At 53.3% G+C, this 26122-nt stretch overlaps 2 protein-coding genes across 4 annotated transcripts in view; one reads left to right on the top strand and one right to left on the bottom strand.

The window, feature by feature from the left end:
• Window positions 1-12412, bottom strand: part of Abcc6 (ATP binding cassette subfamily C member 6) — a 40622-nt gene extending 28210 nt beyond the window's left edge. For all 3 annotated transcript variants that reach the window (XM_046437390.2, XM_046437473.2, XM_046437558.2), the window contains exons 1-8: window positions 12256-12412; window positions 10882-11064; window positions 9285-9410; window positions 9025-9153; window positions 6291-6416; window positions 3891-3952; window positions 1711-1842; window positions 986-1198 (exon numbers count right to left, since the gene is read on the bottom strand). In XM_046437390.2, coding sequence (XP_046293346.1) covers window positions 986-1198; window positions 1711-1842; window positions 3891-3952; window positions 6291-6416; window positions 9025-9153; window positions 9285-9410; window positions 10882-11064; window positions 12256-12291 — 1007 coding nt within the window. In that variant the 5' untranslated portion in view covers window positions 12292-12412. The remainder of the gene's footprint in view (window positions 1-985; window positions 1199-1710; window positions 1843-3890; window positions 3953-6290; window positions 6417-9024; window positions 9154-9284; window positions 9411-10881; window positions 11065-12255) is intronic.
• A 3070-nt stretch (window positions 12413-15482) lies between these two features.
• Window positions 15483-26122, top strand: part of LOC124087984 (BOS complex subunit NOMO3) — a 43817-nt gene continuing 33177 nt past the window's right edge. Inside the window, exons 1-6 of the mRNA XM_046437258.1 lie at window positions 15483-15668; window positions 18677-18766; window positions 20677-20722; window positions 22323-22423; window positions 23117-23223; window positions 25094-25166. Of these exons, the coding sequence (XP_046293214.1) occupies window positions 15498-15668; window positions 18677-18766; window positions 20677-20722; window positions 22323-22423; window positions 23117-23223; window positions 25094-25166 (588 nt within the window). The 5' untranslated portion in view covers window positions 15483-15497. The remainder of the gene's footprint in view (window positions 15669-18676; window positions 18767-20676; window positions 20723-22322; window positions 22424-23116; window positions 23224-25093; window positions 25167-26122) is intronic.

Here is a 26122-nt window from a genome sequence, read left to right as displayed (position 1 = left end):
CACCCCGTAGCTGCCCGCCGAGGCCCAGGGGCGCAGACCCCTCCTGCAGAGGGCCGTCCCCATGAGGCCTGGGGCTCCTCCTGCAGAGCTGAGATCCCCCACCAGGAGGCAGCACCCCCCAAAGAGGGCATTGACGTCAACCAGGGCCAACAGGGTCCTCATCCCGTCTGCCTAGTGTCCCCCGGGACCCCGAGGCGGGGCCACGCAAGGACACGGTGAGGAGTGGCCTTGGGAGAAGCCCACCCCGCCGCCGTCTTCACCTTGGGCTTCAGCCTCCAGACGGAGGGACGGTGAGTCCAGTGGTCACCCATTTTGTGGTGCTCTGTTACAGGGGACCTAGGGACTCACACTCGGGCCCTGACATCTGGCTGGAGGGGACGCTGCTAGCTCCCAGCCACGGCCTCAGGAGCACATGCCACTTTGTTCCCTCTCCTGGACCCTTCCAAGTGGCCATGGGAACAGGCCCCAGCTAGCCTTCTGCACGTGCAGGAGAGAGAGCCGAAAGTGTCCCTGGTGAGACGGTCCTAGCAGAGCCACCTCCAGGGTTCCAATGGCGCTGGCGGGAGGCACCTGCCTAGCGCACCCAGGGCCCCGGGCTCCGTGCCCAGCCCAAAGGAATGTAAGGAAATGAAACCGGCAGAGCCAGTGTCCAGCCAAACCAGGAGCCGGAGGAGGACACCCGGGTGGACCCTGGCAGAAGAAGGTCCGCCCAGTGGATCCTAGCCGGGATGCCACCATATTGTCACAGCCCAACAAACACATGCCTGGTGGCTCTGCGTCCCTCACCTTGGGGTGGTTTATAGCCAGAAGCGAGTGACCCAGGCAGGGGAGGGTCACCCCCTGACCTCAGGGACACTTCTCCTCTTCCCGCCTCCATGCCCCGCCCGGGTGCTGAGCACCACGCGTCCAGGAAGAGGCCGCAGGAGAGACCGCAGCCCTGGAAGGACGCCGTGGGGCCGCCACCTTAGCCAGACGCCCCACCTACCTGAGGAGCTTGGGGACAGAGAACCTGAAGACGTCACTGATGACCAGGCTGAGGGTCCCCAGCAGGAAGGTGGAACGGAACACCCGGCAGATGGCCCTGAGCAGCGGTCCCCGCGGGCTCCCCTCCTGCTGCAGGAGGGCCTCCTTCTCCGCAGCCTCCGTCTCTGCGGCCTCCGCGCCGCGGCGTCCCTTGCTCTTGGACACCTTGGTGCGCCTTCGGGGAGAGGAGAGGGTGTCGGGTGCTGCCCACAGGCTGAGCCGCCCGGCAAGTGCCGGCCCCCGGGGTTCTGTTCCCCACGACAGGGGGCGGGCAAGACCTGCTGGCTCCGACACCCAGGGGACTCCATCAGGATGGGCAGCGGCGGGAGCGGGAGGGACGGCAGGCAGCCCGTGGCCTTGGGGCCACCGTGGGAGGCACCTGTGGGGTGCGGGCACTCCTGCGTCCTCCCAGGAACCCTGCAAGCCTGGTGTCCCCTCTTGTGCACAGACGAGGAAACCGAGGCTCAGAGGGGCCCGTGGACGGGCCCAGGGTGCGAGGCTGGGACCAGAAGGACTCGGGCAGAGGTTGGAACCAGGGGCCCCGCCGCCGAGCTGCATCCCAGCCCCCAGTGTGTTCTGAGACAGGGTCTCCCGAAGCTGCTGAGGCTGGACTTGAACTTGGGGGTCCAAGTGACGGGTGGACTTTGCTGACCGAGAACCGGCCTGAGCCCCGGCCCCAGCCCTCACCTCTGGGCCACGCGGCGGCTCCTCCTCCATTCCTGCTCCAGCCGGGAAAGCAGCTCTTCAGAGGACTTTCCTTGCTCGAGTGACCAGAAGTCTTTTGGTCCCAGCGGCTTCCTGTAGCCCCTCCAGAGCAGCCTGTCCAAGAGGGACACCGAGGCCCGTTTCTCCAGCCGCCCACCCCGGGGGGCCCCAGCCGGCAGCCGTGTGACCCTGGGCATGTCACTGTGGCTCTCTGTACCTCTGTTGGGCCCTGGGTCAGGGAAGGCAGCCGACCTCAGCCCACCTGACACCCCTCGGTTACGAAGAGGGTCTCACTTATTCTCAGGGGAGCCCTCCGCTAGATGATCATTGGCCCATTTTACAGATGATGACGGACACAGAGGCTCAGAGGGATGACGAAGTGACTTCGCCAAGGGACAGCTGACATCGCTAGGGCAACAGACCCCTCCCGAGGGTCAGAAGTCCAGGGGCTAAAATGCTCAGAGTGGAGGGGATCTGAACTCCTCCCCCAGCTAAAAATACCTCTCCTCCTCCGCTGGCCCAACCAGCAGCCTCAGGGCCTTTGCAGACGCCTGGCACACTGCTAAAATCCCGTTTCCTGCCACCCCTCCTCTGGCCGTTTCTTACTCATCGTCTGAGCTTACACCTGACTTCTTAGGAAGGTCCCCCTGGACTTCCCAGCCCCGGTGGATTCCATTCTAACTGCCTGGGGTCTCCTGAGCCTCATTTTAAAAGAATGTCAGTTGCCACGATGATCTCCATTTTTTACCTAATTATCTACTTAGTGTCCCCTCCTCCAGCAGATGGCAAGTTCCCTGGGCAGGGGCAGTACTGTCCACCTCCCTGTCTTGTGTTCCCGCATTCTGGCAGGGTTCTGTGACCTTGGGGCACGTCCCTAGGTTTCAATTGTCTCACTTTAAAAGTGAGACATGTCCTGCAGATGGCCTGAGGTGACTGAGGTCGGCACATACAGGAGAAATTAAACTCTACGGGCGTCTGCGGAGGGAGCCTTGCTTTCTTTTCCGGTCTCTTTGATCTTTCTGATGACACCTGGGAGGTCCTCGGGGTGTCACCTCTCTCTCTAGGACTTGCCAAGTGCCCTTTTATTCTAAGACACAGTGATCTTGGGCACCCACCGGCCTGACCGGGACGGGGTTAACCCAGCTTGCCGTGCCCTGAGGAGATTTCTTCCGGAGTTTTCTACAGGGCAGGGGATTTGACTGACTTTCCAAGTCTGGACAGTGACGGTAAGATTCCTTTTTCAAAAGTTCATTGAAGTTTAAAAAAAAAAAAGTGAGTTTTTAAAAAGCGAGCTCACTGGGGAGGGCGGAGGACACCCCCATGTGGCAAACAGCAGGAAAAGCCACCCCTAACTAAGTTAAGGAAGCAGCAGCCAGACCCCCGGTGTGTGTGTGGGGGGGGGCTGCCAAGGAAACTTCTGGGCTCTTCCACCAAGTCCACACATCCAGAGGCCCCCGTTCCTTGTTTGTGTGACGACCCTTTTATGTAACACTCTCTACGCACCAGGCCCCACCTAAGGGCCTCGTCAACTTTGTCTTATTCAACCTTCACAGCCCACGAGGGGGATCCTGTCATCCTTCCTGTTTTGTAGGTATGGGGACTGAGGCACAGAGAGGTAAAGTAGCTTGTCTAGGGCCACACAGCCAGGATCCACGTCCATGTGGTTGGGTGCTACTGAGGTCTGACTGCAGTGCGTTCAGGAGGGGGTCTGGTGGGTGGGCACATCCCCCTTGCCGGGGGGGGGGGGGGGGGGGGCTGGCCCTAGAGGAGCAGCCGGGGCCCCTCGGGCAGTAGAGCGTTGGCCTTTTGCATCTTACTCCTGGTGGTCAGCACAGAGTAGGTGCTTATTAAACGCTGGCAGAATGACTAAACCTGTGCTCAAGCACGAGGCCCTTTCCATTTACAAAGGCAGAGCGGTCCCCAGGTCACAGAGGGCTAATTGGAGACCCCGGGGATCTGTGTCATGGCCCCTAAGAGGCAGAGCCAGGGTCCGAGTCCAGATCACACCCCAGAAAGTGAAGTGGGCCCAGGTATGTGGGTCATTGACCGGAGGCAAGCCACCAGCGGGAAAGCCGGGCCGGCCCTTGTGAGGGGCCCCGGGGGGAGTCAGGCAGCAGCCTGGGTGGCTAGGACCCCCAGCCCCTTCCCGCCACCATGCTTACCCCGAAATCCACCAGAACATGGCTCTGGAGGGGAAGGAAGCCCCAGCCTTTGGACATGGATTCTGCAAAAGATGAAAGATGGGGGAGGGGGAGGCCTCAGCGCACACCCAGGGAGGGTAGGTGACCACGGTCAGGAAGACAGGACGGACCGGCCACGCACTCCGCACTCAGAATGCACACTGAGGGCACTGCCTCCTTGTCACGTCGAGGAGCGTGGTGCTTCCTAGCAGGCAAGGTGAAAATGGACTGAGCTACAGACTGGGAGAGTCCACGCAGTCAGAAATGAGAGCGGCTCAGGAGAACAGCTGTCCACACCAAGACCAAGAAGTTCTCAAAGAAGGACCATGTCCTCAACGATGTCCCTCAGCCAGGGCTGGGAAGAGGGCACTGTCCACTTCACAGAAGAAACACGAATGGTCAAAAAATACATGGGAAAAAATGTTCATCATCTCTAGCAATTAGAGAAATGCAAATCAAAACTACACTAAGATTTCACCTCACTCCAGTCAGAAGGGCAGCTTTTGAGAATACAAACAACAATCAGTGTTGGCGAGGATGTGGGAGAAAGGCGCACTCATAATGCTGGTGGGACTGCAAATTGGTGCAGCCAATCTGGAAAGCAGTATGGAGATTCCTTAGAAAACTTGGAATGGAAACACCACTTGACCCAGCTCTCCCTCTCCTCAGGCTATATCCAAAGGACTTAAAATCAGCACCCTACAGTGATGCAGCCACATCCATGTTTATAGCAGCTCAATTCACAAGAGTCAAACTAGGAACCAACCTAGAGGCCCTTCAACAGATGAATGGATAAAGAGGATGTGGCACATACACACAATGGAATATTGCTTAGCAGTGAAGAAGAGTGAAATTATGGCTTTGCTGGTAAATGGATGGAACTGGAGACTATCATGCTAAGTGAAATAAGCCGATCCCCCCCAAACCAAAGGCCAAATGATTTCTTGGATATGCAGATGCTAATTCACACTAAGTGGGGGCACAGCTAGGAGAGAATAGGGGGACTTTGCATTAGGCAGAGGGGAGTGAAGGGAGGGGAGGGGTATGGGAGTAGAAAGGATAATAGGAAGAATCAGACTTTATTACCCTATGTGCATCCTACTGTCACGTAGAGCTCATTAGAACAAAGTTTTTAACAAAGAGGGCTCTTTCCTGAGATTTCTGTCAGCTGACCCACAAAGTTGTGCAGTCTACCCTTGAAGCCAGATTTAAAGTTAGGTAGTCAGTGTAGTTAGGTAAATCGGGTCTAATGCCGAGTGAAATCTAAAATGGAGGCCATGCTGGCAATGATTCCGGGAAACGCAGGACAACTCAAGGAATGTTAATGAAGTCCGAAAAGGCCCTAGGCCAAAGTCCACCTCAAAGAAATGTTAATGAACAGCCCCCAGCAAAAAGGTGCTGACTGAGAAGTCCTTCCTGACCAGATTACTTCTTTGGCCCACCTGTGTCCCACCCCTCGGGCCTTCCCACCTACATTCCATCACTGAAAGAACTATAAAAAGGGGAGACAACATCCCTTCCACGGATTCCACCTCTTGGGTCCCCTTCTTCCTCCGGGAGAAGTCTTTTCTGCTGTCCTTTAATAAACTTCTAATTTCTACTCTGACCTTGCCTCGGCGTGCTTCTTTGGTGTTATTCTTCAACATTGGGGAAGCAAGAACTCGTCACCAGTCAACAGCGGTAACACCCTCGTCACCAACAAGTCACAAAAGCACCCATGTCACTCCATGGTGGCCATCCCAACTTGTTGTCAATTATTAGGTTTTTCTTTGTTTCCGTCCTGACAGGCACAGAAAAGTCCGACGGCCGTTCTGAACAGCTCACCCGCGTGAGCAGGTCTAGAGCTGGCCGCGGCCCGGCTCTTCCTCAGAAAATTCTCCCCTGATTCCCCAGGTGCCTGCTTCAGTGGCACGTGTCGGGGACTCAGGGGCCTGAAAGTCTCCTGCCGAGCACCTCCCCAGGTGTCACCTCCCCCACGTCTGCGCAGTTATGTGACCGCTAACTGCCTGGTGCTGCTCACCAGATCCTCAGCACCGGGCAGGAGCCCAGGGCCGGGGACAGCGCTGTGGCCTCCAGACCCAACCCAGCCCACCGCCTGCTTCTGCAAGCCATGCTCTTGGCCGCCCGGCCGCGTCCCTCGGCCGACACTTCTCCTGTGCTGGCTTCTGCTCCACCGCGGCAGACCGGCTCCCAGAGCCTCAGATGTTTCCAGAGGGAGCTGGCCACAGGGCCACCGCGAGGAGCTGAGCCATCCCCATGTTGCCAGCGAATGAAAGACCCAGGCCTAAGCTCTAGTTCCACGCTCTCGGGTCCCCCCGGAGGCTGGGACCCAAAGCGGTGCAGGCAGGAAGGAGGCCCGGAGTTGGGGACCTGGGGACTCACCGGCTGCTGGGCGTCTTTAGGGAAGAAGGGGGGCCAGTCCACCAGGCAGGACAGCACAAACTGTGCCACCACCAGGGACAAGCACAGGTAGGTGGACAGGTGGCCGAGGGGGTCGCTCTGGAAGCCCTGCAGGAGAGAGAGCACAAGTCCCCCTGAGTCTGGGGGACAGAGGACAGTGCCTGAGCCCCCAGGGGTGGAGGCAGAGAGGGGCTCCCAAGAGCGGGGAGGCCGGGGCTGAACAGGGTTCCAGGCCAGGAGCAGCGTCCAGGCAGGGGACAGGGCCAGGGTGTTCCCGAGCCAGGCCCCTGCATTCCTGGTTGTCCCAGTTTGCAAAACCTGATGTGCACATATTCTGTCTGAACAAACGCGGGGCCAGGGCTGTGTCTGGGCTTTGCCCTTAGCTGGTGACGACCGGACACAGAGCTGGGATAAGAAGAAGAAGGGATCTTGGAAGTCTTTCTCTATTCCAGCTTTCCCGCCACACCCAGCCTCCCAGCCGGCTCCCTCTGGTTTCTGGTTGACGGAGAGGGAACGGGCTTAACTGAGCATGTACTCTGTCCGGGCACACAGACGTCCTTCCTAAGCACAGTCCGCCCACCTGACCCCAGCTGGGTTTACGGCCTCCTGGTGAAACAGCAGCTGAGCTCAAGGGCACACAGATGGTGCCAAATTATGAGCTGTTCTGCTGAGCCACTGCAGGGCTGGACAAGAGACCAATAAGTACAGTCCCCTGGCTACTGTGATGGGGGTGGGAACGCACACAGGGCTCAGGCGGGGACAGTGACAGCTAGACCCACTGGGGGAGTCACCAGGCTTGTCTTCTGCCGACGGGTCTCACTGACAGGCAGACAGGGTCCCACTGAGTGGCTCAGCGCCTCACAGTGGCTGAGGCTGGTTTTGAACTCAAGATCCTCCTGCCTCGGCCTCCAGAGCTGCTGGGATGACAGCGTGCGCCCTGTGCCTGGCTCTCCTGAGATTTTTCTTCTGGCTTTTATTTTATGTTTTTGCAGACAGTAGACAGTTGTCCTCTGGTTTCACGGGGCCCACCTTCCCATGCCGCTGTGTGGTTTTTTTTTCTTTTAACCACTGTTGCTATGACAAAGCTGGGACAGTGAGGAGACCTGACCTTGGGAGAGGCTCACAGTTGGCCTCTGCACTCCTGACCACGTGGCCTGGGGGAGGGCATTCCCTCCTCGGAGCCTCAGTTTCCTGTCTTTGAAGTGGGACTTTGGGACCCTAGACAGAGCGTTCTGGGAAGACTCCAGTGTGGGGGGGGGGGACATAAGTGCTCCCTGGTGCCTGTCCGTGGCCACTGCTCTGGCGTGCTGAGGACTCCCGGGTCTCTGTTTCTGTCCTGAGTTCCAGAAGCTGACTGTGGGCCCCACCCTCCATGATTTGGGGGTGCAGGTGGGATTTCCTCATTAGGTAAAAACGTTGCTCTTTAAAAATCTGTCCTAGGGTCAGAGATGTCCCTCCACTTTCTCCTCCTAGGAGCAGGACAGAGTGTCCACGTGGCTCAAGAAGCGATGGCCGGCCACCTGCTTCCACCTGGCCATCGGCCCCCAGCCCACAGCCTCGGCAGAACACTCTCCAGAGGCAAATGACTCGCCATGGGTGGGCGGGTTTCCCTCTCAGGGGACCTGGCAGGATCTGGGGGCACTCTGGGTCACCACCATGGAGGGCGGTTGCTGCTGTTAGTGGGTAGAGGCCAGAGATGCCTATCCATATCCCTAGGACCATCCCCTGTCCCCCCACCAATGGAGAAGGGTCCAGTCCGAAGGTGGGCAGAGCCAGGCTGTGAAGCCCCATCCAGGCTGTGTGTCTCTTTGCAGAGAAATCGCTCCATCAGCTCCTAATACAGAAGCCCCGCTCCCCAGACTGGACAGCTGAGTGAGTGTGCAGAAAGTGAGTGTTGGCACAGATGCACAGGGACGCGGGGAGGCCGAGTGTGTCAGGAGGAGGGGGCACGTGCGTGCGTCACCTAGGGGAGAGCATGCGTGTGCGTCCAGGTCAGGCAGTACTCGTGCGAGCTCCTGTGTCCTGGCGGGAGGCGGGCCTGGGGCACTCAGGTGTGTGCCAGCCGGCAAGAGAGTGTGACGTGTGTGAGACCAGGGGATCTGTGCCATTAAAAAAAAGCACAAGTGACAACGTGCAGGGGTCTAGAGATGACTGCGTGAAGTGAAAGGAGCCGGGCTCGAGAGGTCAGGGCTGGCTGGCCTCACCCACAGGCTCTTACAGACCAGGGTCCAGCGGGGTGGCCAGAGGCTGAGAGCGGGTGGGAGAGATTCCTCAGCAGGTACAAATATGGCCGAAGAATGCGGCCTGGCGTTCTGTTGCACGGGCCGGGATTGTAATTAACAATGTTGAATATTTCAAAAGAGCCAGGAGAGGAGTCTGAATGTACCCACCCCAAAGAAACGGCCCCTGGAGGAGGTGATGCATATGTTAAGCACCCTAACTATGGATTCTTACATGGTGTACATATGCACCCAAATACCCCGCTGCACCCCGTAAGTGTGTACGATTAGCATGTGCCAGTCAAAAGTCAGAACATGGACGGAGGGCGGTGACTTAGAAGTGAGGGTACGTTTGTGAGTCTCTAGTGTTTAAGTGACTGGGGTGTGTGCCTGTGTCTCTCTGTGTTGAGATTAAGCCATGTGTGGAAAGGGCAGGGGATGGATGAGACCCAAGGCCGCCATATGGGTTTCCCCAGCTGGCCCAGGTCCCCACTTACCCCTCTGGAGGCCTGCTGGGCGGTGCTTGTAGCTGGCAAGAGGCAGCAAAGTAGCCAGTACCCAAACATCACCCCGGAAGCCCGGACTCCCTTCTTCCTCTCCATGTGAATCAGGAACACGGCGAAGCCCTGGGTGACAAAGTCCAGCTGGGCCCCTTGTGGGGGTGGGAGTGGGGTGGGGTGGGGTGGGAGGGGAGGCGCCTCTCTTCCCCACACTCCCCACCAGGAGCGAGCCAGGTTCCAGCAGAAGAGGTCATTACCATGGTGGTGAGCCACACTGTAGGGTGAATAAGGAATTCTGGGGCCTGGGGTGTTCCCTGTTGGATTTTCCAAAGAGGGAGGGCCACGTTGAAGGCACACAGGAGCATGAGGGCGAACCCGAGCACCTGGGGAAACAGGTGTAAGTAAGGCTGGGGGTGGAATAGAGGTGGGAGGAGACGTGGGGTGGTCCCACATCCTACTGGGCGCTGGTTCTGCAACATCCCGGCTAGGACCCTGAAATAAACCAAGGTCACACGTTACCAGGCTGCTGATGTGCAGGATGCGTGGGTGGGGGGCACTGCAGACCAGCCCTCGAGTGAGTAACACACAACAGGACTTGGACCAAACCCATGTCCCCCAAATGCAGAAGGAGTTCCAACAATGCACTCTGGGTGTGGAGATACCAAGTGACATGAAAATTATTCACAGGCTGAAAAAGTTATGCCCTCTCGCCCTTTGTAATCTCTGCTACCAAGTCTATGGGAAACTCTTCAATGGGCTCCTCTCGCCCTTTGTAATCTCTGCTACCAAGTCTATGGGAAACTCTTCAATGGGCTGGGACGTTTCCAGAATATCTGCCCAAGAAAACGAGAGTGTTCGCACGTGCACACACCACAGAGAAGGCCAGGGCAAGGCTCCCGGAGGAGCTACCCAAACCACCCCGCCAGGCTCCTGCTGGGGTCACGGGCTACCTACCATCTGCAGCTGAGTGGGGCCGGCTGTCCATTTATGTAGCCTGTGAGCTAAGAAATTATTTATTGTTTTACATTTTTCAATCATTGGTTACCAAAAAAATAAAAAATGCAAAAGCAGGTAATATGTCATGACTCGAAAATGAGATGAGATTCATATTTCAGGGAATATAAATAAAGTTTTATCGAAACACGCTCATGTCTCTTTCCTCTCTGCTGCGGATGGCTGCTTTGTGCTGCCCACGGGATGAAACAGCACGGCCCTCAAAACCTCTCGGAGGCAACAGTGGACCTTTCAGTTTGCGATGCCCGGATAGAGGGTGGGCAATACAGCCAGAATTTAATGATCTGGCCATGAATGAACTTGAAAGGACATTCCTATAGCAATGAATGGAAGGTGAATGAATGCAGAGGCCCACACTTGGAATAGCAGCATTTATCTAACACACTATGGTAAACACCTAGTGGGGAAGCAAAGAGGAAAGTTAATTGGGCTGGGTGTGGCTCAGGCATAGAGCTGTGTGCTTAGCATGCCTGGGTCCCTGGGTTCCATCCCCAGCACCCAAGAATCAAATCAAATCAACTGTTCAAGTTTTAAAAAGGTAAAAATCACCATGCGCACCCCAAGTACACATGGCACCAGGAGAAGCCAGGCTCAGATACCTCTGCACTGTGGGGACATGCATGTGTCTGTGTGCGCACGGGGTTTTACAATTACAAAATCTGTTTGGGGGAACTTTGATCCACCAAGTGTACCTCTGTTGCCTTTCTAGTATTGATCTGTTTGGTCAGTGGGCTCCCTTTCATCACTACCCCGTGTGCTCCCTGGTAGGTGTGTTCATTTTGGGGTCCCTGCCAGGTTCCCGGGCCCTCCCCTCCATCATCTCCCAGTGGTGGAAACTACCATTTTCACTTTGAAGAGCGGGGACATCCGGAGGTAGCCCCTGCCGTGGCGGTGGATGTGGAGGAGGTAGATGGGGCCGAGGACCCAGAGGTACATGGGGGGCAGCCAGACCCCCGCTGTTCTCAGGAAGCACAGGCTCAGGGGGCTGTGGGCCGCAGGCTCCGGCTCTGTCTGGTTCCAGACCTGAAGAACACCAGGCGGACCCTCAGGATGGTACAACCCGGGGACCCAGTCTCACCTGCCTGCAGGTCCAGCATTTGGGCCCCTAACATTTACATTAGGATGTTCCACGCCCTCTTTGGGATGCTTCTCACTTCTCAACTCTTCCCGTCCTCAGACCAGCCCTACGGGTAGCTGTAATCACCATAGTGATTTGGCAGAGGAGGACGCTGAGGCCCAGAGAGGTTGAGTCTCGTGGCTGACCATACCCACTGGGAAGTTGGTGGTGCGCGAATCTGAAGCTAGGGAATTGTGTCCTGGAGTCAAGGACAAGTGCGCTCCATAATAAGTGCTAGGCACAGATGCCTCCTCTTCTAAGATCTCCAGATGGTAGATGCTACTGTCCCCATCTTACAGATGAGTAGAGGAGGAGGCACCCGGAGGGGAGCCGTCTCCTTAAGGCCCACACAGGTAGGAAGTGCAGGGCTGACCTCCTCTCAGGTGCCTCCCCTGGAAGCTTGTTCCATGGGACCTCTTTATCTCTGGGGTTCATCTCCATCTTTCTGCTGGCCCTTTCTAACTGGAGAATTTCGAATACAAAGTTTGGAGGACATGGTCCCTTCAGGGCCACTCACCCCCGCCCCCCTCACTTATCTCTACTCTGACTGCCCTGAACTCAACCTCTCTGGGCCTCAGTTTGCTTCCCTGTAGAAGCCGGGAAATGGAATCTCCTAACGATGGGTCCATAGCAGCGAAGCTCGGATGGCGATGAGGGCTCGGGGCAGGCGCTCAGTTAACTTTGCGTCTCTTTGTTGCCCGTCTACCAAGCCCTGAGAGCCTAGGGCTGGCGACCCCCGCCCTTCCCAAGAACTCCGCTCTGGAGAGAGCTGAGGGCCCCATGGCCAAGGGGCCCAGGGAGGCAGGGGGTCTTGCAGACCGGATAGGGCTCTCTGCGGTGGGAAGGGCTTGGGGAGGGTCCCCTAGCTTCATGCAAGTAGAGCTCACAGCCCCCAGTCGCTGGGAGATCCGGAGGCCCCTTAGTCCGCTGTCACCTGGATTGTAACAGGACAGCAGATCTCTTCGCTTCCTGGGGCCAAGAATTTGGCGGGAGTGGGGGGCAGGGGGAGTATTTCCCTTCCTAGTATCGCAGCCCGAGAGAGATCTGGGGCCAAACCCAGCCCGGGGAAAGGAGAGCGGGGCTGGGTGCGCACTCACCCCCAGCCCTGCGCACGGCTCGCCAGGCGCGGCCATCGGGCGCCCTCCTTCCGTCCCTCCGTCGGTCCGAGCGTGGGTCTGCCTGTCTGTCTATCCCTGGGCAGCCTCCTCCACTGCGCTCGGTCGGGCAGGCCAGGGGCGGGGCCGGTCGGGATCGGAGGCCAAGGGCAAGGTCCAGCCGCGCCGCCACGCTGGGACGACTAGGGTGAAAGGAGGCGCGGCGGTGGGGACGCGCAGGGAGGCCCTGGGACCCCACTAGGAGATGGCATCCAGGGATCCCTGAAAAGTGCAGGGACACCCCCATGCTCGTTGCCCGCCCTCTGCAACAAGTATTGTCCCAAACGCTTTGGAACCAGGAATTCCGGGTGTTTATCCCGATGAAAGAACCAACGGTGCGCACGTGTTTGTAGCAGGAGTCTTGGCAGCGGCCACGGACCAACAACCCGGATGGACATCGTCTATATGCAGGGCGCTGCGAAGAGTTTAAGAAGATTCTCAATAAAGAGTTTAGCACAAGCTGGGCAGATGGCCGCAGGACTGGGACCCCAGCCATTATGGAGGCTGAGGCAGGAGGCTTGAGAGTTCCAGGTCAGCCTTGGCACAGCGCTGGGCACACAGTACATGCTAAATAAGCTAGGGATTACCTTAGCTTGGTATGATCACTTAGTGCACGGGTTAATGACCAATGAGTTGTTCATTCTATTTGATTTTTTTTTTTCCCACTTCTGGGAATTGAACCTGGGGGCACCACCACTGAACTACATCTCCAGCCCTTTTTATTTTGTATTTTGAGACAGGGTCTGCTTCCATTGCTCAGGCTGGCTTGGAGCTTGCAATCCTCCTGCCTCAGACTTCCTGGTGGCTGGCATTACAGGCAGGTGCCACTGCACTAGGCAATAACCAATAGTTGCAAAATGCCATTGCAGAAATGTGTGAATGTGGAAAGTCGGTTGCTGAACACTAGGACGAGAGATGACAGTATAGAAAGGATATGATGTTCTTACAGGGGAAAAGAAGAAAAGAGAAAAGAAAGGGCCAGGGGAAAGGGATATGCTTAAATTAGGGAAAGTGGAGAAGGAAGTCTTTTTTTTTTCCCCTGTCCTGAGTCTTAAAGCAAGGTGTGTGGCTTTGTGTCAGAGTCCCCTGCCTCTGGCTGACTTTAGAAATGATGCTGTGTACTTGTGGTATGTGCACAGATGAAAAAACGGAAGCGCACTAAGGCAACGACCACTTTCATTAACATTTATCATTATTTTTCCTCCAAGGAGCCCACACTCCTTTCAAGACTGGAGAGAGAGGGGTGGGATTGTGGCTCAGTGGTAGAGCGCTCACCTCCCCCGTGCAAGGCCCTGGGTTCCATCCTCAGCACCACATAGAAATAAATAAGTGAGGATTGGAGAGAGGAACTCAGTCTTTCAGACACCCACCCAGATTTGCATTTGGGTAAAAAAATCAAAACCCTCTGCACCCTCTCGCTGCTTGGCTGTTTCTGGGGGTCTTATCCTCATCTTTTTCTCTGGCCTCACCTTCTCCTGGGCCTCCACAGTATGGGTTCCCACAGCCTCATTTCCGCCTGTCTCTTTGAGTCTCCCCAATCCAGTCTGGGGTCCAGGAAGTCCCCCGTTCAGGGGTCCTCTTGCTCATGTCCTCTGGAAGACAAGGTCATAATGAACCCAGGGTTTGTTTTGAAGCTGAAGGGGCAGGTCTGCTGTTTGCTTTCACATCTTGTCTGTTTATTTGAGCTGCTTTGTTTGTAGAGTTTGAAGGAAATTAGGGGGAAGCTAAAGCCCGCTTTCCCTGCAGGCTGCTAACCCCCACCCAGCTGGCTTAGCCGCAGTCCTATTTCTTTGTATGTTTGAAGATGAATTTAAGGCATGGTCACGGAGTCAGAAGAACACGGGGGAAATCGGGGGATGAACCAAGAAAATGACGTGGGGAATCCTAATACCTACTCTTCAGCTCTCAGAACCGCCTGTGGCTGCATGCAGAGCAGTCTAGATAAGTCCTTTCCCCCTGGCTTCCCATTCTGTGTAGGAAGAGAAGTTCCCAGGGGCCCACACTTCCTAAATGGTGGTTTTCAAACCCCTGGTGATTTGCTAAGATAAACCAGGGCTTCATGGTAGGGAGGGTAAATACATCAGCCTTATAGTGGTTCTGAATAACAAACCCCACTGAAGAAATTAATTATTTAAACAGTTCCTATGACTGAGTAGTTGAGAATCTCACTGTGTTTTTAGTGGGAATGCAGAGGGGAGAGACGGAATCAGATGCACCCACCATGGCAGGCTGCTGTAAGGCCTCATCCTCTGTAGCCACTGGGAAGGTTTTGATGACCATATAGTCTAATCTCTTAGTTATATATTGTTTAAGTTTTAGCCACAATGGTGATAATGGCAGTGGGAAATCTCTTATTTCATCATTTAGAAACAAAATGTTAAAAACTACCAAAATAAAACACTTTTTTTTCTTAAAGGAGCAAAATGGAAAAACTTCAAATATTAGGTTAGAAAGCAGTGTTTGTCCATTTTGGTGGAAAACTTTGTAGTTAAATTCTGCCTACACATGTTATGTATTCAGTCTTTTGAAAAAATACAACATGCTGATATTTGAACTACTTTTAGACAAAACATTTCATCTTGGAGAATGAATCCAAAGTAAACCACATGTGGACCTCAATCTTTTAAGAGCGCGAGAGAGGGAAAAAAAACCTCTTGAGATCTGTTTCTATGCAGATAATAGAACAGGGAGTAAAATAAATTTCAAGTAATACCTTCTTTAATATTATGCTGAACTTAATATGTTTTGGTTTAAAACTTACTAATCATTTATCATAGAAAATGCACCAACTTGCAGATTTCTAACGGGCTTATTGAGAGTGCGTAACACTTGTGAAATATTGAGTTAATTAGATTTGGGAAAGCTGTTGGATACCTCGATCCACAGTTTCTTTTCTTTTTCCAGCTGTGATATTGAACCGGAGGTAGAATTCAGCTCCTGAACCCAGAGGAGCACCTGCCAGAGGGCGCGCGGGGTCCTCCAGGCCTCCAGGGGGCAGAGGAGGACGCGTTTCCTTGCTGAGCATGCGCCGTGGGTCCGTTCTGTGGGCGTGGTCTCTGAGTGCGCCTGCGCGACGGTGGGGCGGGGTCTGGGCTGTCAGCCGGCGGAGAGGAAGGAGCCGGCAGCGTGCGGAGTGAGGGGCGGGACCGGGCGGCCTGCGGAGGGTCGGCGAGGGCGGCCGGGCCATGTGGGCGGGCCGGGGCGCGGGGCCGCCGGGGCCCGTGGGGGTCGCCGCCGCCGTGCTGCTGCTGCTGCTGCTGTGCGGCGTGGGGCCGGCGTGCGGCTCCGAGGACATCGTGGTGGGCTGCGGGGGCTTCGTCAAGTCGGACGTGGAGATCAACTACTCGCTCATCGAGGTGAGCGCCCGCCCCGCGCGCCGCAGGCCTCGCGCTGTGACCCCGGGCCGGTCGCTCAGCCTCTCTGGGCCGCCACGGCCTGGTGCCCGGCCCCGCGCGGCGTCCGCAAGCCGACGTATGGCTGCGGGTTCGGGCGCGGGGCCGCGGCGCCCCGAATCCAGACCGCAGCCCCTGGAGCCCTGACCCCGTTTCTCCAAAAGCTGGACCGCAGATCTCCCCAGACCTGCAGACCACGATTCTTACCCACAACCCGGAACCCCCCGCCCCGCAAGGTCCAGTCCAGTGCTCCCCAGGTGCTTTTAAAAGAGCACCCCGGAGACCCACCCTCGGTAGAGCCGTGCTGGAAACTCCGCGGGGGGCGGCTGCGTCTTTACCCCCGCCCCCAGCTCCTTTTCCTCTGAAAGGGGAGCGTTGCCAGCTGTCCTGATGGGTGGTCCCGGGTGGTCACCGGAATCACACTAGAGATCCGTGTAGAAGTTTTCTTTAGGAAAAAAAAAATTAAACTGTAAGGGTCTGTGAAGTGATTGTCATCCCAGTGGGATTGTAGCCCAGATAGCTTCTGAAAAGAGGACACGGGAGGGACACGTGGAGGTAGGCTTCCAGGACACCTGTCAAGGTGGGTGAGGAAGAGCCACCGGGAGGGCTGAGCCTCATTTCCAACCGCGGACTGTAAATGGGACAGGGGGATGGAGGGGAGTGGAAGAGGCACACACCAGATGCCTCGGATGAGGTTTGAGAGAAAACAAAGGAAGGGGCGAGGAGATGCCAAAGAGACTGGGAAGGGACAGAGGCTACCCGAAGGCACCTTTGAGCTGCCCCAGAGAAGGCAGAGTGGAACAGCAGGATTGTACAGAACAGGTCGCCAAGGATTGTGGGAGGGGCGGGAAGTGGATTCTCAACACTTTCACCTGGCTTTGCTCTAAGTCCTGTTTCTTACCTGTAGGATGGTGTTGGGAGAGAAGCAGATGCTTCTACAGAGGAGGCTGGGTTGTCAGCCTCAGGGCCCCTCTGTCCGCTGTTCCTCTACCCTTTTAGTCCTAAGGGCTGGCAGGAGCTGCTGGGAACATGTGGGGTCCCCATGCCACCTTCTGGGTTTGCAGGCACATGGCATTTGAGAAGCTGTCTTCAAAGCACCCAGAGCAAAACAGGACACTGTCGCAGGCAGTTTGTAGTTTCCTGGGGCTCTGGGAGGAAGGGAAAGGCTGTTAGGGCACCCCCACCCCCAGTACTAATAGTGGCCTCTGGACAGAGAATTGTATCTCTTGAGCCCTAGGGCTGCCCGTCCCCCGCTTGTTCTTTTGTGTTGGACGCTCCTTCTTTCCTAATTACTGGTGATGAAATCAGACATTTCATATGAGTAACCTCACTGTAGATTAGGTTGCCATTCAACGTCCTCATCTGTACTTTATGAAAGAAGAGTCGGTATTTCATGGTTGTTTCTTGATGGTGCTCTCTGTGTCCCAATCTGGCTACCTTCCCCCTCTCTAGCCTTCTTCCCTCTGGGTGCTTTTGCATCCTGTTCAGTCAACAACAACTTATTGCGCTGCTGCATGTCCTGCAGCGTGGCCCAGGTGGGGAAGTGAACACACCAGAGGAAAGTCCCTACTCAGGGCATTGACGTTTCTGTTCTTTACCTGTGGCCTGAGCTGTTAAAAAGAAGAATCATACTGGTTGCTGACACTTTAACAATTAAGAAATTTCACCTTAGAAACTGAATTCCTGATTTCTCTGGAAATCGCCTTGTCTTTGGGCCGCAGAGGTTGGCTCAGGTTGTGTAGTGCTCCGTGCCCCATTAGAGTAATGCCCCTTGACCTTGCCTCTGTGCCCCTCTAGGCTGCTGGATTTCCAATCCATGCTTTTAATTGTATGCATCTGAATTTCTTTATGGTTGGAATAAATTCATTTTTTATTTATTGAGGACCTAGTACCTAGGACACTGTCCCGGGCTCTGTGGTGTGTAAGCCATGGTTACTGCCTGTGGAGAACTCAGTCTACTTGTTCTTTCACACTGGGCCTTTCCCACTTGCAACACTGTGCAAGTTGCAAGTTTGTTGCCGTATACATCTTCTTAGTTGGTTGACTCTGTCATCTCTGTATCTTGGTCATGGATCATTCACATTTTAGAGGTGAGGCTCCTAGATGCCATCAGTCCCAGCTGCTTCCTTTTACATATGTAAAGACTGAGGTTCAGAGTGGTTCAGCCATTCAGGTAAGTTTAGGCAACTTTCCTAGAACTCAGTCTGTGCCCTGCTGATTACACACGTTGTGTTGTTTTTCAGGTATTAAATAGTAATTCATTTGAGCCTGTGCTTCGTGTCAGATGCTTAATATACAGTGATGTGAATTCATTGTCTCTACCCATGAAGAAACAGCCTCTAGAGGTTAAAGGACTAGCCCAAGGTCACCCAGTATGTGGAAGATGTAGATACTGCTTGTGCCTCTTATTGGGTGAATAGTTTGTGCCTGCTAGTATTGAAGACACAAAGTTTTAGAGTCCTTGAGGAGAGGACATAACAGTAAATGTCTTTGATCTGTTTTTGTTTTGAGAATGAAAGAGAATTAAGCTTATAGGTGAATGTCCCTTTAGTTTATAGAGTCATTTGGACCTAATGATGCTGGTCCCCAGACCTCATCCCAGACCTAGTGGAGGAAATGAGGTGGGGCTCAGGGATCTGTGTTTTAACAAGCAGATTGGTTTCACTAACAGAAAATTTGATTTAGACCCAGAAACTTACATGAATAAAATAGAGACAGCCATTTAAGTCAATGGAAAGGCATTGAAAAGCAAGACTTTGGGGTGGTTTTAGATAGTCTCTAACCTGAGAACCATCAGATCCCACGACTGGGGTGGCTTCATCTTATTTTCTTGTTCCAGAGGCCTGATGTTCATTGCTGGCATGTAGTGGGTCTGCAGCGAGCACATGCTTATTGCCTGATACGTTCAGGCATGATGTGGGCGATTCTCAGAGGCGATATCATGACTTGCATTTCCTTTCCCCTCTTTCCAGATAAAGTTGTACACCAAGCACGGGACTTTGAAATACCAGACAGACTGTGCCCCTAACAACGGCTACTTCATGATTCCCTTGTATGATAAGGTAAGGAGGGTGCCGGCCTTGCCTGCTTGTCTTTTATGATGGGAAGTAATTAGTGTGGCCTTTGGGCTGCGCCAAAAGGAAAGTGGCCTTTCCCACATGAGTAGATGCTCCCTGACTTTGTAAATGATTAGAGGAACATGGCAGTGCTAGTCCAGTTCCAAGGGAGGTAACTTATTTATTCTTTTATGTTTATATTTATTAGTGCAGTGTAGTTGTACATAATAGTGGGGTTCATCCTGACGTATTCATAAGTGCATATAACATAGTTGGTCCAGTACTCCCCCTTTCCCTCCCCTCTTCCCTTCCTGTGGTCCTCTTTCTCTGCTGGTCTTCCTTCTATTTACTTTTTATTTATTTAAATTGGTGCATCATTGTTCTCTATGAAGTTGGGACGCCCTGTGATGCATCTGTACCTGCGCTCAGCATAGCTGCTCAGCTCATTCCCATGAGGGAGATGACTTCTCAGCTGGTCTGATGGCACCCGAGGTCTCCAGGCTCCATGTTCATGTGACTGGAGACCTGGTTACAGCCCTGGAGGGGGCTCTGGTTACTCAGAGAGCAGAAGCTGGGGATGAAACTAACCCTAGCGCAGTGCTGCCCGGGACACCCAGAGTGCCAGTGTGGAAAACTGACTTAATAAAACCCTTAAAGTACTGTTTAAAAAAGATTCCAGAAGTTCCATGCATTTTCATGGGCTTTGTGAAAAAAAAAAAAAAATCAAGATCTTTTGGGCTGTATGAAGTAAATTTGTACCCTTTGCCCCCTAATTCTGTCTCCTCCCCCGTATAGCAGTGACCTTTGACAAAGGTTCTTGTGTGCTTCCTAACAGAGTGCGCTCTCTGCTTACAGTTGGAAGATACACATGCCACCTAGATGTGCCTTTGCACACTTCTTACACAGCCCCAGCCTCCTCCACGTACTTGGAGATATAAATTCACAGGATGTTGTAAAAATAGTCAGCATTCATAGTTTTTTTCGTTTATTTATTTGCTTAAGTACCAAGAATTGAAGTCCTGGGTGCTCTACCACAGAACTACATCCCCAAGTCTTCTTATTTCTTATTTTGAGACAGTTTCACTAAGTTGCTGAGGCTGGCCTTGAACTTATAATCCTCCTTCCTCACCTTCCTGAGTTGTGGGATCACAGGTGTGTGCCACTACACCCAGCTGTATATATATACTTTTAATTTTGCCTTTTTTAATACAGATGGAATTGCACAGTTGGAGTTATTTGGCCATTTGATTTTTTTTCCCCTCAATGTAATGGAAAGCTTTGCCGTGGGGAGGTGGTTTTCCCTGCCTGCTTGAGCAGCAGCATGCATGTGGGCCTGCTGCTGTCTTTTTAAAGGTTGTATCAAATGCCAGTCAGCCCCACACTGTAATCTATTTAACCACGCTCAGTGGATGGGCATGCAGTCTTGTCCCAATTTAAAAATTATTATTAGCAACACAGTAATCAGTAGTCTTGAATTTACATCTATGCACAACATATGAGTTGATTTCTAGAGGTGAATTAGCAGGGTCTTGAAATCTGTTTTTTTTTTTTTTCCTTAACTATTAATGTCAATCTTCAGGGTTGATAGGTAAAATCTAGTGTTAAATAGTGATTTTAGTTCCCAAGGATGCGAGCAAACCTTGTAGCCCTAGGCATGCGAGAAGTTAGTGGAAGACTTGGTTAATATTTGGTATAAAAAGACATGGGAGGTGCAATGTATTGTTTTTAGAATTCACAAATGGGCTCAATGGGACAGCTTCTGATTGCTTCAGTTTGCAGCCTCTGAAAGGAACCTAAGACTCATTCAGAAGAACACTGCTTATGCTCTGGATTTTCACTTCAGATGCACTAGTTTTAGATTACATTACACCAGTGTCATCAATTCTCGTTTCTTTAAATTTCATTTTTTTCGGTAGGGGGATTTCATTCTGAAGATTGAGCCTCCCCTAGGGTGGAGTTTTGGTAAGTTAGCCGAATAACCAGATGTACCTCGTCAGGGCCCCATTATGTGCAGACATTGGTTGGGATTGGCACAGTCAGTGCCTGTTGAAGAGTTAAGCATCCGCTTCTCTCGTGGAAGAGGGCTTTCGTGTTGTCCCCTTTCCCTTTTCCTGTCACTTTAGTTTGGGTCTATCTTCCATCTGCCCTATGGCTGCTGTCACCTTTCTCAAGTCGGGCATCTTCTCGTGGACTGTTCCTCTTTTTGGAAACGGGGCCTTCACGGTTTCACCCCACGTGGTATTGTAACAATATAGAAACCAAGAGTGGGGCTCGGTTCTTGTCCCAGTGCGGTTTCTTTTTCAGCACCTTAGTTTTTTTTTTTTTTAGTTAATTGAACTGTTTAACCATTTAAATTTGACACTAAAGTCCAGATCTGTCTCTCGCTGCTGTGGGGATGGAACCCGGCCTGGCTTGTGCTGAGCTCCACCACTGAGCGCCAAACAGACCTGCTTCTTTAACGGGCAAGATCGGCCGCCTTGGGCCTCAGCAGCCAGGTGACAGCCTTGGCGAGTCACTTCCCTTCCAGCCTCCGCCTCTCCTGTGGAGTCACAGTGGTTGCAGTCCGGCCTTGGGGGGGGCCTGGGCTAAGGGTTTAGAGAGGCCGGCAGGCAGCCAACAAGCGCTCGGCGCCAAGGAGCAGCCTGTCCCCACACACACGCGGGCTCCAGACCCTCCTGCTGTGTCTGTCTGTGTGGAGGAGTCTTTATTTTACCTGAAAACCTCATGGTTTTCTATTTTTTTCTCTACTTATTACTCTACACTCTTTGGAATCTTTCAAAAACTCTTCTTTAGACCCTGTTATAACGAACTCTTCAGTTTCTTCCCCAAAATTGAATGAGTCACCAGTATTGAAAACTCGGGAGGTCACCGTAACATCCGTGTTCTCTGTGTTCCTGGGGTGTCTGGGGGGCTGGGGGCCTGGTGACCTGGGCCACACGGCGGCAGCTGGCTGCCCGCTGTCACTGCTGTGGCCCTCACAGGGCAGATGGCTCATTTCCTTTCCACATGGCTTCTGGGCCCTGAGCTCATGGCCCGGGCTAGCATGGCTGGACTCAAGGGCTCATTGGGACAGGTCTGCAGCCTGCTTTGGGAGATGGGAGCTCTGTCACTCACAAACTCTGTGACCTTGGAGATCCTTTAGTGCTTCTGTGCCTCAGTTTACCCCTCAGGAATGACCCCACTCCTGAGGTAGTTGTGGGGGTAGTGCCCTTGGCTCGGTGCCTGACCACGGCTAACAATGTGAATAAAACTGGGGGTCACAGTTTTCAGTGGGGCCCCAGGATGCCCCTGGGCTGGAAGATTCTTTCTGGGCTCTTTATTCTCTGAACCCTGGTTCCTCTGGGGCAGGAAGGCAGGTGCTGGGGACGGGGGTGGGAAGTTGGCTTTTCCTTGCTAAATTTCTTGCCCCCTTGGGTCTTGAATCATGGAGTGTAGTAAGTGTTCGTAATGTGTGGAGCAGCTGGCCGTGCGGGTGCCTTTCTTAGTCCCACAGTGTCCCAGCACTCACCTTGCCCGTGTGTCTTTGCCCTCCCTCTTCTTCCCTCCCTGATCCCCTCCTCAGAGCCGACCAACGTGGAGCTGTACGTGGATGGCGTCAGCGACATCTGTACCAAGGGCGGAGACATCAACTTCGTGTTCACGGGCTTCTCCGTGAATGGAAAGGTTGAGTGGGCTGTTTCCACCCAGGGCTGGGGGGTCTGGGAGCTCTGCCTCTGTCATGTGTGGAGCAGGGTAGGTCGAGGAGGCAGGTTAGGCTGCTGGCCATGCTGCCCCCACCTAGGACATGTGCCCACGGTCCTTCATAGGGCGTGGAGTTGAAGGGCGCCTTCCTCTGCCTGCCTGCCCAGGTGCTCAGGCCTCCTGGGGCAGGGGTGCACCTGCTTCCGCCCCTTTGGAGCAGTCTCTGGTGGAAGCTGAGCTCTGGAGGTGTTTGCACAGTGGTGTGAATCTGACTGCGTTCCCCTCCTTGGCGAGGTCGCCCCTGCTGCCCAGCTGGTGCATGGTGGAGATGTGCAGGCTCCCGGCTGACTTCATGGCAGGCTCGTTTCTCCCTCAGCCCACTTTATGTATGGGCGTCTTAGTGAAGTGGGACCGTGGGTATTTTTTGCCATCCAGTGGTTTATAAAATCGTGGTGCATCTTTAGCGGTGGTTCAGTGAAACAGGGTCATTTTACTGTCACTATTGGCTCCCCCACCTCATCCTCAGAGAGAGGGTATTCATAGTTAATGTCATCTTTTCAAAGGGGTCCTTGACCCAGAGAAGGTTCTAGTTCCACTTGCGGGGCAGGAGTGGGTGGCAATGACTTGTGGAGAGATCTTTGTTGCCCAGCAGTTCTAACCTCCTTCTGCACACAGGTCCTCAGCAAAGGGCAGCCCCTGGGTCCTGCAGGAGTTCAGGTGTCTCTGAGAAACACTGGAACAGAAGCAAAGATCCAGTCCACGGTCACGCAACCTGGAGGAAAGTGAGTGGCCGTCTTACCTGACCATGTAGCTGGAGCCGGGCCGTGATGGGGGCTGGAGACTTTGCATTCAGGAGACTTGGGTACAGATCTTGATTCAGCCTGCTAACTTCCTGCAAGTTCATGCCCTTTGGAGCCCAAGTTCCTTGTCTGTGAGATGGAAGTCATTTGTCCTGTTGCACCTGATTAAATATCACTTAGCACCCACAGAGCACCTGCTTTAAGCCGGGCACTTAGTAGGCCTTCAGGTAACAGCTGGGGCTGGTCCTAGAGTCTGGTGGCCCAGGTTTGCATCCTGGCTCCTCCATTGCTAGCTGTTTGATCTGGGACAAGTCACTTAACCCCTCTGTGCCTTGGTTTCCTTAATTGTAAATGAAGGTAATTGTGGAACCTGCCTCCCACGGTTCCTGGGAAGAGTGAATTAATATTGTTTCAGACTGGCCAGCCTGGATTATGTGCTTAGTAAATGTTTGCTCAATATAGGTTAGTGTGATTATGATTTAAAAACATTATTTTATCACATCAAAACCATTTTGTAGTGGGAACTGTTGATTACCTAATTAACCTTGCCGAGTGAAATTTGAAGCATTTACTTAATGGATCTATATAGTTGCAAATGTTAATAGATGTGCCAAGATTAATAGTTCAGACTGATAATTTTAGAAGCATTCAAATCATTATTAGCTACTTCAATACACAAGACGGACTGAATGGCAAAATCAAAGATTATAATGGGTTTGCCAGTAAGTTATCCAATTTAAAAATTTTGTTGGAATTATTTTTCATTTTGAAATAAGCTTCCCTCTTCTTGATTGGTGCCTCTTTAGTCCTGGTTTGAGGTGGAATGTGGAGCTATGCCTTGTGTCCTAGGCTGCTACAGGTTGAGTGTTCCTTCTCCAAAGTGCTGGGACCAGAATTGTTGCAGGTTGCAGAACTTTTCAGATTTGGGAATATTTCATACACATTATGCAATATCTTGGGGAGGGGGCCCAGGTCTCAGCCTGAAATTCATTTATGTTTCCTACACCCCTTATGAAGGTGATCTTACACACATTTCTAAACAACACGGAACGTGAAACAAAGTGTCGAATGTGGGACTTTTGACTTGGCATCAGGTTGGCACTCAAAGCCTTCCAGATGTTGGAGCGTTTGGGTTGGTTTCCCGGTTAGGGATGACCTCACACAACAAGTGAGTCTCGAGAGTCCCTTTCATCTGCACCAGCTGAAGAGTGATAGTGGCAGGCGGCCCTGGGACGCTGTTCCCTGGAATCAGCCCTCTGATCGCCTTGGGACCAGAAGGGTGAAGTGCGACAGAGTCCCAGCTCAGCTGGCTGTGACCTCAGTTGCAGGAGCCAGTGGAGTCACCTCCCTGGCTAGGGTTCCATCATGGTTGCTTTGCACAAGAGCCCACGATGCTTGTGTTCATTTCACGCAGCAGATCTGAGCTCAGCTGTGCAGGATGCCAAGCCTGTCACGGTTGGCCACAGTGTTAGTGGGGTTCCGTCGGCGTCCTTCCCCAGCCTGGCATCCTCGCTCCCACTCCTCTTCCCGCTTCCTTGCCTTCGCTTCCCTCCCCTTCTCTCTGCCGAGCTGAGTGTCCTGCGGCTGGTCCCTGCTGTCCGACAGTGACAGTTTGGTGGCAGGAGTCCTGGAATTTAGACAAACAGAAGCCCTCGTCCTTCCTGTTGGCACATGGGACAGCCTTGCTTTGCTCTGTGGGCCTCGCCAGCACCCTTTGTGGATTTGCAGAGTGACCAATTGACTCCACTCGCTTGACTAGCCAGAGGGAGTTTGGGATAAGGCGAGCACTAGTCAGATAATGAGAAGTCCTCGGCTTGTTTGGAGAAAGCTAAGTGTGTCTTGTGTTCCCTAGGTTTGCATTTTTTAAAGTTCTTCCTGGAGATTATGAAATCCTTGCAACTCATCCCACCTGGCCATTGAAAGAGGTGAGCGTTTCAGCCTGTGATAGCTGTGCCAATAACGAGCTAGTCTGCAGATGCCTTCAGTTTAGGATGAGAAATGAATTTATGGGTTTTCCAGATGTTGATGTAGAAGTAGCCGTGCTGAGGGAGGAGGTGCTGACGAGGGAGGAGGTGTTGACGAGGTGAAACTCCGCTGCCACAGCGGGTGCCACTGGTTTCGGTTGTAGGTGACAGGGTTGCTCTCTTATTAACTGATGCTATTTTAAGCTAAAGCAACACCAGAAATGCCTGATGATATAGATTTTTTGTTCTTTTTCAACCTGAGACAGATATTTATGAATATACTGAACAGTCTAGAAACTGTTGTGCACATGCCCAGAGAGAATGTATAAAATATTTGTTTTCTCCTGGTGTGGTAGCACACTCAAATAATCCTAGCAGTTTGGGAGGCTGGGGCAGGAGGATCACAAGTTCAAGGCCAGCCTCAGCAACTTAGTGAGACCCCATCTCAAAAAATAAAAAGGGCTGGGGATGTGGCTCACTGGTAGAGCACCCCTGGGTTCAATTCCCAGTGCCAAAAAACAACAACAACAACAACAACAAAGAATGCTTATTGCAGTTTGTTTATAATAGCAAAATGGGGTAAGCAACGCCAATGCCATTAAGAGTGGATCGTGGGTCCCCCACAGGGAGACATGCTGGGCATCAGTAATGAGTGCCCCAGAGCTGTGTGCAGAGAGCGAAGGATGTGAGGTCACAGGCTCTCGTGGTGATGCCAGTGCAGAGCCAGGTGGGTGTAGATCTAGGGTGCGGTTGTGCTGGGCACCAGCAGCATCCGGTGACCTGGTGGTGTAGAGGAGGGAGGAAGGGGGAGGGGATGTGGGGTCTTGAGCTGTGTTCTTATTTCTTTACCTGGCACGAGGACATGCAGGTGTCCTCCAGAGTTTTTTTTTTTTTTTCTTTTTGTCTTCTCTTTGGCT

This window comes from Marmota monax, unplaced genomic scaffold, assembly GCF_021218885.2.
Source record: "Marmota monax isolate L192 unplaced genomic scaffold, Marmota_monax_Labrador192_F-V1.1 WCK01_AAM20220418_F8-fsc00035, whole genome shotgun sequence".
NCBI classification, from domain to species: Eukaryota; Metazoa; Chordata; class Mammalia; order Rodentia; family Sciuridae; genus Marmota; species Marmota monax.
This window is presented reverse-complemented; position numbering and strand designations above follow the sequence as displayed.